Consider the following 17,634-nt stretch of genomic DNA (forward strand, 5'->3'; position numbering starts at 1 on the left):
CAATTTAGGACATCTAGAACCAGCTGTTAGAATAGAGAGGTTTGTTTAAGTGTGTGTGTGTGTGTTTAATTATATTCATTATTAATGAATATGTGGGGAGGATTGTATGCATGCTATGCCACTTGTGTGGAGGTCAGAACAAACTGCATGAGTCAGTTCCCTCCAACCAAATGGAGGAAAACAACTCATCAAACTTGCAGCAAGAGTCTTCATTCACTGGCAATCAACAACAACCCTCAGTTTGATACTTTTCAGACAGGTTCACTACGTAGCCCAGGCTGGTCTTGAAGTTAACAATCTCTTGACTAAGCTTGCTGAGTTTTGGGATTAAAGGTATCCACACCATACCTAGCTGGAAAGAACCATATACTTTCTTGTTGCTGCTGCTACTGTTGTTGTTTACATAATATATAAACATACTAAAATATGTACAAGACTTAAATATTATCACAAGAAAGCCTACTGTAGTCAATAAGAAATACATACACCAATTGATCTAAATAATCAAATAAATTTATAGGAAAATATTTTTTAAAATTAAACCTAGAATTTGTCTAAATTATTAGTTTTTAACAAAAACTTTTTCATTTTGCATCTTATTTTATTTCTGTTATTATTGTGTATGTGCATGATGTGCATGTGAGAGCTCATGGGCCACAGTATCCGAGGACGGCTTTGTACAGGAAGTTGTCTCCTTCCACCTTCCATAGGTTTGGGGATTAAACTCAGGTCACTAGACCTACACAAAAAGCACCCACTAAGCAATCTTGCCCACCAATTACTAAGTAATTTTTAACCCTATGATTTCTGCCATTAAAAACAGTTTGGAATAACTAAACAGCAGATTCAGTGTTGAAGAGCAGATTGTTCTTTCAGAAGATCCCAAATTGGCCCCCAGCATTCAATATTTTAGCTCACAATCATCATCTGGGACTCCAGTCCCACAGAATCTAAAAAGAGTTTGGAAATCCAAATTTATGTTATATATATATATATATATATATAATATATATATATATAATATATATATTATATATATATATATGGATGGATGTATGTACATCACTCCGACCTTTATATAAAATAATAAGCCCAAAACATACTGCAAGTAAAAATTACTTTAAAAATCATGTACAGCATTTAGTTCTTTGTGAAGATGAAGCAATCAAAGAATGATCTACAGGTGCACATACTTGATCAGAGCACTCCTTTTTCCAGCCAAGGTAAAGATTTTGTTGAATATTCAAACTCTGAGACTTAATTAGGCCCCTAGCTTCCCTAAAGCTTCAAACAAACTGTTTAAGAGTCTATTCCCGCCGGCCGGTGGTGGCGCACGCCTTTAATCCCAGCACTCCGGAGGCAGAGGCAGGCGGATCTCTGTGAGTTCGAGACCAGCCTGGTCTACAAGAGCTAGTTCCAGGACAGGCTCCAAAGCCACAGAGAAACCCTGTCTTAAAAAACCAGAAAAAAAAATTAAAAAAAAAAAAGAGTCTATTCCCTAGCTGGCAGTGATGATGCAAGCCTTTAATCACAGCATTCAAGAGACAGAAGCAGGCAGATCTCTGAGTTCGAGGCTAGCCTGGTCGACAGAATAAGTTCTGGGACAATCAGAGCTACACAGAGAAACTCTGTCTTGGAAGAAAAAAAAAAGAATCTATACTCTAAAAACCAGCTGTGGTGGTACACATGCATAATCCCACCACTTGCAGGCACAGGGGGTTCTTGAACTCACAAACCTTAAATACTAAACTATCTATAAAACAGCCAACCTTAAAAAAAAAAAAAGAAGAGCAAGGAAGGAAGGAAGGAAGGAAGGAAGGAGGGAGGGAGGGAGGGAGGGAGGGAGGGAGGGAGGGAGGGAGGGAGGGAGGGAGGGAGGGAGGGAAGGAAGGAAGGAAAGTTCAGTTCTCAAAGCTGATGTTACTCATATGAATGTGCTCTATTTTTTCAACACTGAACAAAGGACACAGTTAAAGTCATCAAAATAGCAGCATAAATTATTCCACCATTAGAAGCTTCAGTGGTCTTTTATTTTTATTTGCTTTTCCTTTGTTTGGCTTATTTGCTTTTGATTTTTTAGAGACAGTCTTACTATGAAACCAGACTGGCCTGGAACTTAATATAAAACCCAGACTGACCTTGCATTCATACACCCCTGTCTCAGCTTTCCAAGTGCTGAGATTAAAGTATGTGCCACCATGCTCAGCTTTTATTACCAGGTTTTTTGTTGTGTTATGCATTATTTTAATTTTTATTTAAAGTATGTTTTCTTTTCCTAAGAACTGAGTTGGAGAAAGCTATTTGCAGGAAGAAAGTGAAAAATCACTTGATAATTACCAAAAAATAAATAACAACCACTTTTTAATAGTAAAACAAAGATTTTATTTTGTTCCTTTAAGATTAATGCCAGATTTATTAATTGATTTCCCATATCATGAACATTTTTTTCTACTAAAAAAATATTTGAAAAACGCTATTTAATCTCCAAGATGAATATTTGAGGTCTGTTTGTTTTGTTTTTGAGACCGGGATCTCATTATGCTAGCCTCTGATAACCTTGAATTTGCTGCTGCAATCCTGCTTCTGCCACCCAAGTGCCGGGATCATACAAGTGCACTACCATTCTCAGGTAAATACATCTTTTTTTTTCCTCCCCTGATTTTTTCGAGACAGGGGTTCTCGGTAGCTTTGGAGCCTGTCCTGGAACTCACTCTGTAGATCAGGATGAGCTCAAACTCTGAGAGATCCTCCTGTCTCTGCCTCCCAAATGCTGGGATTAAAGTCATGCACCACCACCCAGCTCTAGATCCATCTGTTAAGGAATTCGTTTACTTTACGTACAGGTAAGAAATAAAATTGAAACATTCAAATAAAAATTACATTTGATTCTAAATCAAACATACTAATAATGACTGCATTAGTCAATTTTAAAAAATACACAAAAGTAAATTACTTACCCCATCTAAAAGTGTATTTGATAAATGCATGCGAAGATCTTTACGAAATGGAAATTCCAGATTTGAAACATGAAACACTGAATTATCTCTGTCAATCATGAAAACTTCATTTGTGCCATCGATCAACATCATATAACTATAATAAAACATTTTTTTAAAAAGTATTAACATATGGTTTCAAGAACAAGGTTATCAGAACAGTTGAACTTTTTTTCCCTAGGCTGACAACATTTTCATAGAATGATTACTACAGTCCCTCTCTTGATCATGAAAATTAAAAGAACCACATTATTTTTTGTTTTAATTTCTATAGAAAACATAAAAACAAGGAAATCTGATTTTTATGAAGACAATATGGTATCAAGAATGCATATATGATGTATAAGAAATGTTTCTCTAATTTTGATTAGATTATTATATCAAAAAATTTCAAAGTTTAAAAACACACAAACATATGTACTGTATTTTACAAATTAGATACCACCTTTTCCATATGAAAGGTGATAAAACACTGAGTTCAAATTATTTAATATTCTTTCTACCATACCAACTGCACAAGTATTTCTCTTTGAATCAATACTGTGATAAGCAAAATACTAGAATGTTAGAATTCTTCTCATTTATAACTACAAAATTAAAATATTCAGCTACAATTTTTCATTGACTTTTATCTCCAATCAATATATGGGGAAATTTATGTACTGAATAAAGCAGTCATACTTCATAAGTCAGGTTAAATCTATGGTGTCTGCATGTCAAGCATGGAGCTCCAACATAGGCATGGAGCTCACACTTAAAATCCCATGATTCCGCCATGCATAGTGATCCCAGCACTCGAGAGGCAGAGACAGGCAGATCTCTGAGTTCGAGGCCAGCCTGGTCTACAGAGTAAGTTCCAGGACAGCCAGCATAAAGAGTAAGGCCCTGCCTTGAAGGGGGAAAAGGTGAAACCAGTCTCTCTTTAAAAAAAAAAAAATAGTGGAAAGTTTACTATGAAAGCCTGAATAACTAAGTTTGCTCCGTAGTAACTATGGTAACCTAAATAAAAACGGCCACACATGGGCTCTTGTTTAAATACTTGATCCCCAGTTAATGGAACTGTTTAGAAAGGATGTGAAGGTGTGGCCTTGTTGGAGGAGGTTTGTCAATGGAGGGTAGACTTTGAGGTTTCGGATGCTGTGTCATGTCCATTGCTCTCTGCCTCCTGCTTGAGGCTCAAGACGTAAACTCTCAGGGTCTGCTCTAAACACATACTTCATGTTTTGCATCATGAACTCTAATTCTGTGAAATTAACTCCTTCTTTCATAAGTTGCTTTGCTCTTTATTAGAGCAACAGAAAAGTAACTAATATAGTACCCACATAAAAAAAAAAAACCGGTGTTAAGGCACACACTGGTAATCTCAATGCTAGGAAGGCAGAAATAGGTGGAACCCTGGGACTAACTATCCAGCCAAGCTAGTTCTATCAGTGAGTGCTATGTCACAGTGACAGAACCTGTCTACAAAAACAGAAAAACAATCCTCCACATACATCACAAATAAACACTTGTACATACAAATAAGAACAGTGCTCAAATTTCACATCACAGAAAAATAAAGTCCAGGAGGAGGAAGTAGGAGGATCAAGAGTTGAAGGTTTCTCTAAGTTACATACCAATATCCTGGCAAAAACAAAGCTCAGTCAAGCTATTTGTGTATGATGTCAGAAAGGGTAGAACTAGAGAGTGCAGCTCAGTTGGTAGAATGTTTGCTTGGAATACCCAAAGTCCTAGCACAGAAACCCTGAATGGTGGCAGGGTCTTGTAATCTGAGCACATGGAAGATGAAAGGAAGCAAGATGATCAGACGTTTAAGGTCAACTTTGGTTGCAAAGTGATTTCCAGGGGACACAGATGTGGAAGAATATTCAAGATATGACACTTAACGTGGAAGAAAACAACGATCCATACAACCACCTCCCCAGAGAAGGAGGTGGGGAGCAACAAGTAAAAGATGGAGGGCAAGCAAACTAAAATCAGGTGACAGAAGAGACATTAAATGAACAGATAGCAGCTAACACAATAATTTGTCTCTCATATGTAGAAACAGAAAAACTGACTAAAGTGAAAGAACTCAAACAATAGGGAAAAGAGCTGCAGTGAACATCCAAGGGGCTTCTATCTGAGGGCTAACATGGTATCCCTTGCTGCTCCTAAAGTAAGTATTCCAGCTGGCCCTGAGACAGACTGTTCAGGCCCATGTCTCATTTGGAAGTAATGGCAGCCCTAATAGACGAAAAGGGCAGAAACTCAGTTTCACTAAGAAAAAAAATCAATTAGTCTGGAAAGAAAACTCATGGACCAAATACTAATCCAGCAGGCTCAAAAGTAACAGGAATACTTAAAACCCAAGGCACTCTTGCATATGCTTCCAGATATATATGAAAATACTAGGCTTCTTGCAAGAAATAAGAAACGTTCTGGACTATGTTCCATAAGAAATTTAAATCAACATATAATGTCAAATAAAAAGCAATTATGACACTGTCTACAAATATGTTATAGAAGATAAACAATCCATTGTCTTTGAGGACTTGAGTCAGTATTTAATAAAAGGTGTTTATGGAAAACACTGTATTGTTCTCTTAGAAGTCAAGATACGCATACATATTAGGGTATTTTAAATCATAGGTAAGGTGTAGTAATATGTAGTACCAGCCCTCAGAGATATTGCAGGAGCAGAAGATTCTGAAGTTCCAGGCAAGCTTCAGTTATATAGCCTAAGAGTCAGTATCAAAAAATAAAACAGGCAGAGAGATAGCGCAAAGGTTTAGAGCACTTGTTGCTCTGGCAGAGAACAGGGGTTTGATTCTCAAACCCAGATGATAGCTCACTACCATCTGCAACATTCAATACCAGGGAACCCAATGCCCTCTTCTGAACTCCCTAGACGCCAGGTAATATTATACATAAACATAAGCAAAACAAACATATAATATATACAAAATAAAAATTTTAAATCTAAAAACAAAAATCTTTTTAAAAGAAATTAAAATCATGAGAAAACATGTAAGTGTATCTGTCTTATTGAGCCTCAGATTTCTAAACCTGACACCAATATGAATTCAAACTTCAAGAACAAACTGGCTTACATTGATACATTTTCAAATTTGAGAAAGAAATAGTTTGCCTCTTCTGAGTGTAAGACAGACACTATATTTCTCTTTACTTGCTAATCAGAAATTAAGAACTGAATTAATATAAAATAAACATTAATTTCTAGAGTAGTGATATACTAACTTGATAGATACATACATACAAATACACAAACACACACAAAGTTATGTATCATCTTATGAGCTCATCAATTTAAAAAAAATACTGCAGGGGCTTAAGAGATGGCTCAGTGATTAAAAACACTGACTTGTTCTTCCAAAAAACAAGGGTTCAAATCCAATGCCCACATGGTGGCTCATAACCATCTGGAACTGTAATTCCAAGGGATCCCCAATGATTCTTCTGATCTCCATAGATACTACAGGAATATAGTGCACACACATGATGTAAGCAAAAAGATAAAAAATAAAAATATCACATACATAAAATAAAATGCTCTGTACCCATGCATATTAATAGGTTTAAAAGACCAAAAACAAAAAGGCTTTGGAGGATAGAATTTACTACATAGTACTGCTTATGTGAAAAACAACTATATCTAGAGAGTTAGCAAAAAAAAAAAAAATTACTCATTGCTATCCGGGGATTCCTCTACATGTATTATTAGCACTTGGGTTTTGAAACAAATTGCTGAAGTACAATTTCTGGCCTATATCCTAATCATTTCAAATGATACATCCTTCTATTATGTGGTACTTATTGGAGGAAATGACCAGGGCTAAGAATACACATGTGCAAGGCATATGCAGCACCAAAAGTAAGTAAGTGAATAATGAGTTGTCTCATGTCAGGAACAAAGGGTAAAGACGACAGAAAGAATTCTCACACATGAAAGTAAACCAGATTATTTCTGAAAGAGACAACTACCTCACACACTGCTATATTTTGGCTCAGTACCTAAGTACAGATCTTCCTTTACTGACAATGAACCACTAGGGTAATATAATTTCTCTTTAGAAGATTACACCAATTACAAATATAATATTCAGAATTATTCGTGTTCATATGCATTCTCATTAAGGCATAAAATTTCACTGAAACCTTTTCATTTCCTGCCAAGCTTTTTGTTGCTTGTTTGTTGTTTAACAGATCTTACTGTGTAGCCCAGGCTGAGCTCGGGCTCAGGATTTCCAAATTGCATTATCACAAGAAAGCCTCCCCGCCCATGATTGGGACCACAAACATTCATCACCACACCTAGACCTAAAGTGTTCCTTCTATAAAGGTACACGCAGTTATTATAGATTATAGGAAAGCCAGATTGATACAATGTTTTACCATATATGTAAGCTTTCCAGCTGACCTAGAAACAATCCAATTTTATCTTTTCATCATTGAGGTTATATGATCAAGTAAAATCCGCAAAATATGCTTTAGTAAAAATGAGGAACTATAGAGAAGAGGACCAACAGACAAAATTGTAAGCAATAGAACATTCATGTCTTAATTCACATTCCAACCAGTGCTTTAAAGGGAAAATAACGCTGACTTTCATATCACCAATTCACAACACTGATGATAAATTCACATTTCAAAAACTTATTTTAGGTTTTGAATGCAAAAATCTATCTATTTGTTTTTTATAGACCAGGTCTATTTAAATCACACAGGACACTCAATAAATGCTCAAGCAATTATATACAAGGAAGTTCACCAAACTACTTTGTACTGACGAAATATCAATATCCATCCCTGAACAAATATAGTATCCCATTATTTTAAAACATAAAAGCATCCATTAATATGGAAATGCCCTCCCTTGTAGAACTCTACCCATGTCCTCTTTAACCCAAAATTTTTTAGATTCTTCCCAACTTTTAAAATGAACTGAAACTTTAAGCATAATTTATACATTTCTTATTCCTTCCTCCTCACCCTTTATTTAGTTCCAGTGATGAGTCAAACTAGTAATATATCTGCATCAAACCAAATCTCAAGTATTAAGAGCTGAAGCTAGTGATGTTGCATTATTCCCCACTCAGGAGCTAGAACATCTGAGAGGGAGAACAAGACTGGTAATGAAGTTGTCAACAGACATCTTAAGATTCCTTCTCCTGGGGCTGGAGAGATGAAAGCAGTGAAGAACACCCACTGTTCTTCCAGTGGTCCTGAGTTCAATTCCCAGCAACCACATGGTGGCTCACAACCATCTGCAGTGGGATCTGATGCCCTCTTTCTGGCATAAGGTCATACATGGAGATAGAGCACTCACGCATTAAATAAATCTTTAAAAAAAATTATTTCTCCCAAGAGGCTTCCAAGACATTCTTTAGATAAGTTAGTCAAAACTGATTTGCACCATCAAGAATACTAATAAGTATATTTGTTCTCCACCCCATACTAGTTTTGTGTGGTTGTCTTTTCTCAACTCTCTTCAGCCAAGTGGAAATTAGGTGTGCCTATGATTTAATACCCGTGCTATGTCCCCAGCATATCCTCAATACCAAGGGTTGCATAACACTAGCTATTTATATAGAATAACCTCATACCAAGAGGCAAGACACCTACATCTCATCGTTTGCAGAGACAAGTGCATAAGGCTAACCTTCCCTGTGGATCTCTGCCCTCACAAGACTCCATTACCTAACCACTGCTATCATTCCACTCACTTCTAATCCCAGTAAACTTAAAAGAAAATGGCATCTTAAAAGAAAATGCAGAGCTTAGAGCTATTTTTAAAAAAACAATTTAGAAACTTTCCTGACATAAGAAAAGCTAGGCAGACCTTACCATTACTCACCAATACTTCTCGCATTTTGTTCTACAAATAATACAAAAATAACTGATTTACCAGCTTCCAGCTTCCTTTCTTCCCCATGGGATGTATGCAAAGTGGGCTTCTGTATCTCTCACTAGATCACTGTTCAGTCAACTCCATCCCTGATCACCTCTATTGTAAAAAAATTATATCCTGTCCTCTTTAACCCTAACTTTTTTAGATTTTCCCAGCTTTTTAAAAGACAGTGAAACCTTAATCACTTTTTGTTTGTTCTTGTTTGTCAAGACAGTGTTTCTCTGCGTTAACAGCCTTGGCTGTCCTGGAACTCGCTCTGTAGACCAAGCTGGCCTGGAACTCAGAGACCCACCTGCCCCTGCCTCCTGAGTGCTGGGATTAAACGTGTGTACCACCACCAATACCACCACCCGCACACATTTTATATTTTTTTTAATTTCTTCCTTCTTATCTTTTTACATAGTTCCATTCATGAACCAAAGCTAGCAATATTTGCATCAAACATAATTACAAATACTAACTTTTATCCCCTATAGATGCCAGAGTTACTAACCTCCATGGGAAATGCCTCTTCATTTCATAAAATAATATTTGCCCTAAGATTTTTTAAAGTATCCAATATAATGTTTTATAAACTTCTAACGCTGCAATTATGTTATTTACTTAACAGCACAATTATAATAAGCTTTACTATCTTTCTGGCAGATATACAAAGTAGATAAATTAGCTTACCTTAGGAATTAAGAAAAGTTTATAGGCTAATTCAGATATTTAATCGCTACTTAAGCCAAAATTCTATAAAATGCAATTTAAAATTAAGAAAACAAAGGAAAAGAAACCAAGGTAATTCAAAATCTTGTTTCAGATATTTCCACAAAAGAAAATTGATGAAACAACTTAATTCAACAGGTGAGTTTAAAATCAAACCTATGACTACTGTGTTTACCTGCACATATAACATATTTCAGCACTTTAAAAAAGAAATCTATCATTTGAACTCCTAAAAATTCAAAAGTTCACATGAAGGTCTTCATTTTTACAACAAGAAAACATACACAATACACTAACACCACAGTCTACTCTGTCTGTGTGTGTGTGTGTGTGTGTGTGTGTGTGTGTGTGTGTGCGCGCGCACGCACACACACACACATGCATGCTCCAGAAAAGGACATGGGTGAGCATCTTGCTCTATCATTCACTCTGTCTGACTCCCTTGTGACAGGCAGGGTCTCTCACTAAACCTGGAGTTGGGCTCAGTCAGCAAGCCCTAGCAGTCCTCCTGTCCCCAAACCACAAGCTGAAGTTACAGGTATTTTCAACCATACCCAACTTTATGCCTGGGTGCTAGGATCCAACTCAGGTCTTCATGCTTGTGCAAATGAGCCATCTCTCATCTCTCCAGTCCAACCACTTTTTTATTGCTGCTATTAACAATCACTGACAAAGACACAATTTAAACACTTTATATTCCACATAAACTATCCAAGTTTTCACTGAACATTATTAAAATACTCCAATTATAAAGGTATTTAATTTTAATATAGAGTCTATACACATAGCAAAATACTTTACAAGTATTAGCTTTCCTTCAATTCTCAAATCACATTTTTAGTCATGAAACAGATGTGATCTTAAATTCACTACAAGCAGTCAGCTTCATTCTATTATAGGATGACTTGCATGCACACTGATTAAACAGACAGCATGTACTATTTAATTATAATTGCAAAGCCCATTACCTCCTCGCTAATTGAAATATCAATTCTTTCTAATCAAGTTCTTATTTTAGAATGAACTGTATATTAAATGGAAGGCTAGCAGCAGTTGGATAATTTGCCAATGTTTCAACTCAATATTTCAAATCATTTTACTTCATATGTTGTTTATAAAACAAGTGGTCTTACTATATCTTGGTAAACTTTGTCTATAGAAAAGTCACTAGACAAAAAAAGTAACTTTTTTAAATTTTAATTAATTTACAACTAAATAGTGAAGAGCTCAAGATGCCTACAGTATCTTAACAGGTAAATCTCCAAGCATTCTCAAATGTCTTGAGTGTTCTTCTGTCAAGAAAACTTGATCATTTTCAAAATAATAGATGTTTCTATTTCCAGAAAGTTCTTTTAACCAGAAATAAAATTAGACAAAGCATAAAAATAAATGTGCATACACAAAAGACAAACAAATAAAACACACACACACCATTAGCAGAGAGCTAGCCTGAGGATAGGACCTAGCATCAGATTCTAGACTCCTCCACACTACCTCATGAACAAATGACAGGAAATAGCAACAATGAAGTGTACAATAAGACAGAAAAAAATTTACTCTAAACCACTCAATTTTAAAACTATCTAAAAAAATAAATAGCATCATCAGTTAAAAGACATTTTGTTCTTGCATAGGCACTGGGTTCAGTTCCCAGAACCCACATCAAGCAACTCACAATAGCCTGTAACTCCAGCTTCAGGAGGAATCCAACACATCTGGCCTCTTTTTTAACCTATACTTACTTGCAAAAACCCATATGTAGGAGGCATACAGGTACTGTGCTCACAGACAAGCATAAGAAACCAGGAATGTTAAACACACAGGGCCGACTCTTCAAAGGGAGCGCTATATAACCTGTTTTCCACCTAGAATGCTGGGAGTGGACGTGGTCAACAGCCTGATGATCTCTGTGCTACACTGGCTCCCAAACCCCTCCTAACTTGAGCTGCCTTATTTCAATCTAAGGTGCTGTCCTCCCCTCAGACCCTTATGTTGAGCTTGTTCATCTTGACCCTGTTTCCCCAGTTAATCTATAGAAACTATCTTTATGGAAAATATCACAAGAGTTTTTCTACATAGTCATGACTTCAGCTTTGTTGTGCAAATGGCACTGAGTTAATAATAATCTGGAAATTTTTTTACAACTTGTGCCAGGCTTAAATATGCTACCCAGTGTCATACTCTCAAAGTTTGAACCAACACCAGCTACTAAACTGGCTTTGCTTCTTGTCTCCCCAAGATCGACACTCTGCTGGCCGAAGTATCTGCAAAGACCCCTACACACACACACACACACACACACACACACACACACACACACACGCACACACATACACGCACACGCATCATCAAGTCTGACAACTTGATTTTGAATCCTGGGACTACTACACAGTAGAACTGACTCCTACAAGGTGTCCTCTTGACTTTCACACGTATGTGTGCACATACACATGAACACTTAGACAGATACATACTATAAAAATAATTAAAATGTAATCAAATTATTTTTAAATAGGCAAGAAAAATTAAAGTCTAACATAACTGATTAATAACTGGTCCTGAACACGCCACTTAACTCTCTCATCTTTGCTCTAATCATCTCTAGCTTGGGACAATGAAGCCCATTATTACTATTTTAGGTCCCAGATGTACACTGGCCTGTCATCATTTTAAGATGTGTCATATTTGTTTATGCTGTGGAATATTTCTTTTAATGATGCATTCTTCTCTGCTGCATTTGTTTACCTCTGTGAAGCTGTGTTAATGTGCCTGTCTATTAAACACCTGACGGTCTAATAAAGAGCGAATGGTCAACAGCCTGGCAGGAAAGGAGAGGCAGGGCTGGCAGGCAGAGAGAATAAACAGAAGGAAAAATCTGGGAAGAAGGAGCAAAAGAGATCCAACAGCAAGCAAAGAAGGGGCCAGCCAGCCATGGAGTAAGAGTGAAAGTAAGATTACAGAAGAAAAGGAGAAAGTCCAGAGGAAAGGGTAGATGGGATAATTTAAGTTAAGAAAAGCTGGACAGAAAGCCAAGCTAAGGCCGGGTATTTGTAAGAAAGAGTAAGATTCCGTGTATGATTTATTTCGGAGCTGTGTGATGGGCCCCTCCAAAAAGTCAAAAAAGTGCAAACAATTACAAACCCAGAAACTTGTTGGTACCAAAGAATCTAGGCTTTGGCTCCAGCCCCGGCTTACAGAATGAAAATTTGCAACTTAACAAGACACTCAGCTGAATTAAAAATCCACTCACTATCCTTAACATTCAAATTATAAAAAAGAAAGAAAGCTGTAACAGATAACAAAATAAGAAAAAAAGGTAAGTATCACTGAAGAAACTGCCCAAAAGTTATGTTCAATAAATTTTTCCTCTCTTCTTGGCCATATAAAAGTTCTTACTTTGATCCTGAGGAGTAAATAATAATAATAGTAAAGATAAACATGACCATACTTTATTTCCACCTTCTAATTTTTGCATCTCATACATAATACACAACATTTGAAACTCATTATTGGATACACTAATTAACTGTTACTATAATCTCCTGTCAAACTTTTATCAAGTACCAAAGAAAAATCCCTTGCTAGGTAACTGAAAATAAGGAATTAAAGACTTGGGAGAATAGGTGTAAGATAAATGAGCATCCCATTCCCCCTTGCCTCCTGCTGGAAGGGGCCTTGGAAAGGAGACAAAGAATGTAGCTCTCTGGGATGTCATCCTTTCTTTTCCAGTCACTGAAGGTAATAAAGCACTGACATGGAACTGTCCCTCCAAGAGTGCAGTCTGCCTTCCAGATCACCATGGAAATGTCCTCCCAGAGCTGAAGGGATGGCTCTTGCTCCAGGAGATCTGATGCCCTCTTTAGGCCTTCACGGGCACTTACATGCAAGTGGAGAGAGAGAGAGAGAGAGAGAGAGAGAGAGAGAGAGAGAGAGAGAGAGAGAGAGAGAGAGAGAGACAGAGAGAGAGAGACAGAGAGAGAGAGAGAGACAGAGAGAGAGAGGGAGAGAGAGAGAGGGAGAGAGGGACAGAGAGACACAGAGAGACAGAGAGAGACACAGAGAGACAGAAACAGAGAGAGAGAGACAGAAACAGAGAGAGAGGAAAGAAAGAAATTAAAAATAATCTTTTTAAAGAAAAAGTTATTTTACAGACTCAAAGGCTCACACCCATGAAGACTTAAATACAGGAACTTCTATCTGGAGTTAACAGAGCAGTCAAATCCCAGCAGACTTGTAATTTGGCAACCACTATATTCTGTCAAGGTTCCAAAGAACAAAGGGATGGTGTGGTTACTTCTGCAATAATTTCCTCCCTATAGACTAAGCATCTGAGTGTCTAAAGACCAGAATTCACGGAAATGTACACCAACCAGCAAGCCAATCCCAGCTTCCTTCTTCCTGATGCCGCCATTTAACAACCTTTACTAACCTCTTCCTAAACCTCCTACATTATGAGAGTATGTGTCAAGCCTTTTAAGACAATTATACTTCATTTTGTTGTCTGTATCTTCTCTTTTTAAATCATCAATTTGACTTTGACCCATTCAAGGACATAAGCCATGTTTAATTTCATTTAATTCCAAATACATGCAAAATGACTTTTCTACCAAAAAAATCACTACTGTACATCTAAATATTTTATCACATCACAATATTGTGCTAAGTGGCTCTGAATGGGCTGTCCAAATAACCTTCTAAAACTTGTCAGATACTGAATGTTTTCTTTAAATTAATCAGTCTCTCCATATTTTTTGTAATTTTTACTCAAAATTTCCAAGAAATATTTTATTGAAAAGATCAACTCTATAAAAAAAACTTAAGATACCACGTTTAACATACTATAAGTGTTTTACAACAACTATCCTCCATTATTTGTTATAAACTCAGAAGCAAAAGTTTTTGAGCTTTGGGTGGCCAGCTGTTCTCCTGCACTATTCTGATCTTTTCTACTGCTTGCTTTAAATAAACTTCCCTACTACTTTGCAAAAAAGAATAAAAATTCAAAATGAGCTGGGTGTTGATGGCTCAAGTCTTTAATCCCAGGACTCATAAGGCAGAGGCAGGTGGATCTCTGAGTTCAAGGACAGCCTGGTTACAAAGTAAGTTCCAGGACAGTCAAAGCTACATAGAGAAACCTTGTCTCAAAAAACCAAAAATTAGAAATAAGCTAGCTAACAATGAAACTATGGTATTTTTTAAGAAAGACAATTAAAAGCATGAAAGTATTAGATGTGCTGGTAAATGCCTGTGCTCCCAGCACTTGGGAAAAGGATGCAGATAGCATAAGGTCAACTTGGGCTACATGAGACCCTATTTCAAAATTATTAAAACTTAAAAAGTAGTGGGAAATACTTGGTTTAAGTTTATGCACATAGAAAAAATAGAATAAATAGCATAATGCTGACGTTCACCCTGTTTTTCATTTTCGTATTTCATGTGTGTTTTGTCTGCACGTATGTCGGTATGCCACATACTTCCCAGTGTCCTCAAAGGCCAAAAGAAAGTGACTGGATTCTCTTGGACTAGAATTACAGAGCTTATGAGCCACTGTTTGGGTGCTGGGAATCAAACCTGGGTTTTCTGGAAGAGTGGTAATACTCTTAACCACTAAAACATTTTTTTTAATGAGTTTTAATATTTTTCCATTTGCTAATGTCAAAAATCAAATGCTATCAGATTGAGGAAGAGTTTTAAAACTTTTCTGTTGTGTAAGGTATGTGTGTGTGGTTAAGAAGCCTGCCCGATACTGAGTGACAGTAGTATGCAGCACATACGTATGAAGCATTTCACCACTTCTGTGGCTGGCTATTATGCTTGAAGAATTCTTCTCAGGCAAGCAGGTCTGTGTAATATAATCTATCTATAACTCCGGTTTGATTTCACTGAGTCATGTTGACAAGGACTAACATTTGTTTTGTGCCTCTTTTATGCATAGATATAGCACTGGAAAAATCAAAATGATGTCTACTTGGCTTACAAGGTTGTAAGTACTGGTCTGGGGTAGAGCTAATATACTGTGACTTCCATTTTCGTTTTTTTAACATTACTGAATACTGTTTAATGGATTACACTATTAGAAATGAACTGCTTTGGTCGCTCAGTGACTCTCTTTCTGCTCTTCCAGAGGATCTCAGTTCCATTACTAGCACGTACGTCCACCTGTAACTTCAGCTGGCCTGAGAGTGCCTCGGCACAAACACGGCACATACTAATACAGAAATGCACATACAGATAATCTATTTTTAAACACTGTGAGTGCCACATTGTTCACACTGACAGGAACAGTGCCATGAGACATTCTAGATGAATCAGTCTAACAGCTAAAAACAAATATTTATAACACCATCAGGAATACAAAAGAGGGGGCAACTAGGAAGGCCAGGTCTCAAAGAATTCTAATATACAGATACTTAAATTTTATAATGTAAGCAGCAATATATTTTGTTCTAATTATATTCTATATTCCGTAACTCCAGGAATTTACTTTTTATCAGGCAAAGCTAACACACACTAAGCTTAAATGTCATTCTACATAATTAAAAAATAACAAAGTTTAATTCTCTATCACACAAGAGTATTTTTTAAATTGTTTCCTAAATTCTAAAACGCTATTAAAACCAGTGCAAGAAAGCTCACCTGACAGCAAAATTATCAGCAATAGCTATGTTAAAGCTAGGCTAAAAGCCAGTGACACACTGTACTATAAGTCAGGTTGCACATTTGAAAAGGAGCTGCCATTCAGTTCCCCACTTCTTTACTAATCTCACAGACAGCAGTTCCTTTTGGGAACCAAACTACTATCAAACAAAAGAAATCTGATTTAATTCCTTAAGGTAGTTTAAAAAGAAAGGCTCACAGGTATCCAGGGAGATGTCCCCAGCTAGTACCTTGGGCAACTGAGGAGAGGGAACCTGAAATGACCCTATCCTATAGCCATACTGATGAATATCTTGCGTATCACCTTAGAACCTTCATCTGGCGAAGGATGGAGATAGAGACAGAGACCCACATTGGAGCACCGGACTGAGCTCCCAAGGTCTAAATGAGGAGCAGAAGGAGAGAGAACATGAGCAAGGAAGTCAGGACCGCGAGGGGTGCACCCACCCACTGTGACAGTGGGGCTGATCTATTGGGAGCTCACCAAGGCCAGCTGGACTGGGACTGAATAAGTATGGGATGTGACCCGAGTCTCTGAACATGGCGGACAATGAAGGCTGATGAGAAGCCAAGGACAATGGCACTAGGTTTCGATCCTACTGCATGAACTGGCTTGGTGGGAGCCTCGCCTGTCTGGATGCTCACCTTTCTGGACCTGGATGGAGGGGGGGGAGGACCTTGGACTTCCCACAGGGCAGGGAATCTGGACTGCTCTTCAGACTGGAGAGGGAGGGGGAATGGAGTGGGGGGAGGGGAAGAGGAGTGGGGGGAAGGGAGAAGAGTGGGAGGAGGGGAAGGGAAATGGGAGGCGGGGAGGAGGCAGATATTTTTTTCAACTAAATAAATAAATAAAAAGGGAGGGAGGGAGGGAAGCTCAGTTTAAAATGCAGGGTTAAAGAGCTTCCCAAGCTTTATTATAAAGGGCTTGTTCTCAGAATTACTGTTCTTCCTAAACCAACGCCAATATCTTGACCTTACAGATGCTGACCTTCATATCTAAAACAGAAAAGCTACCTGCCAACACCTGTTTCTCTGTTAAATTTCTTCACTCCCAACACAGTAAGAGAAAATAAACATGAGATGAAAAGAGAATCCTCACATTACTTATCTCCTTCCCGTAGTTCACTGAGGAAGCTCTATTTCCTTAGGCTAAGAATTCCTAAGAACTTTAATATGACTCAAAAAATATCAGATCCACTCTCACTGTGTAAGTCCCTCTGGTCTAAATCCTGCTGTAGCTCAAGCAGACCTGGATTTCATTCCCACCCACCTGCCTTAGTCTAGGAAGTGTGCAGAACCATACCTAGCCATGGGGCAATTTTTTTTTAACAAAGACAATTGCAATGCGCAAGAGAATAT

General features: G+C 37.4%; 1 protein-coding gene across 5 annotated transcripts in view; it reads right to left on the minus strand.

The window, feature by feature from the left end:
* The window catches only part of Rngtt (RNA guanylyltransferase and 5'-phosphatase), a 183,759-nt gene that overhangs the window by 128,559 nt on the left and 37,566 nt on the right, over window positions 1-17,634 (minus strand). For all 5 annotated transcript variants that reach the window (XM_075971255.1, XM_075971252.1, XM_075971253.1 and 2 more), the window contains one exon: window positions 2,958-3,093. In XM_075971255.1, coding sequence (XP_075827370.1) covers window positions 2,958-3,093 — 136 coding nt within the window. The remainder of the gene's footprint in view (window positions 1-2,957; window positions 3,094-17,634) is intronic.

The sequence above is a fragment of the Microtus pennsylvanicus genome, chromosome 5 (genome assembly GCF_037038515.1).
Source record: "Microtus pennsylvanicus isolate mMicPen1 chromosome 5, mMicPen1.hap1, whole genome shotgun sequence".
Lineage (NCBI taxonomy): Eukaryota > Metazoa > Chordata > Mammalia > Rodentia > Cricetidae > Microtus > Microtus pennsylvanicus.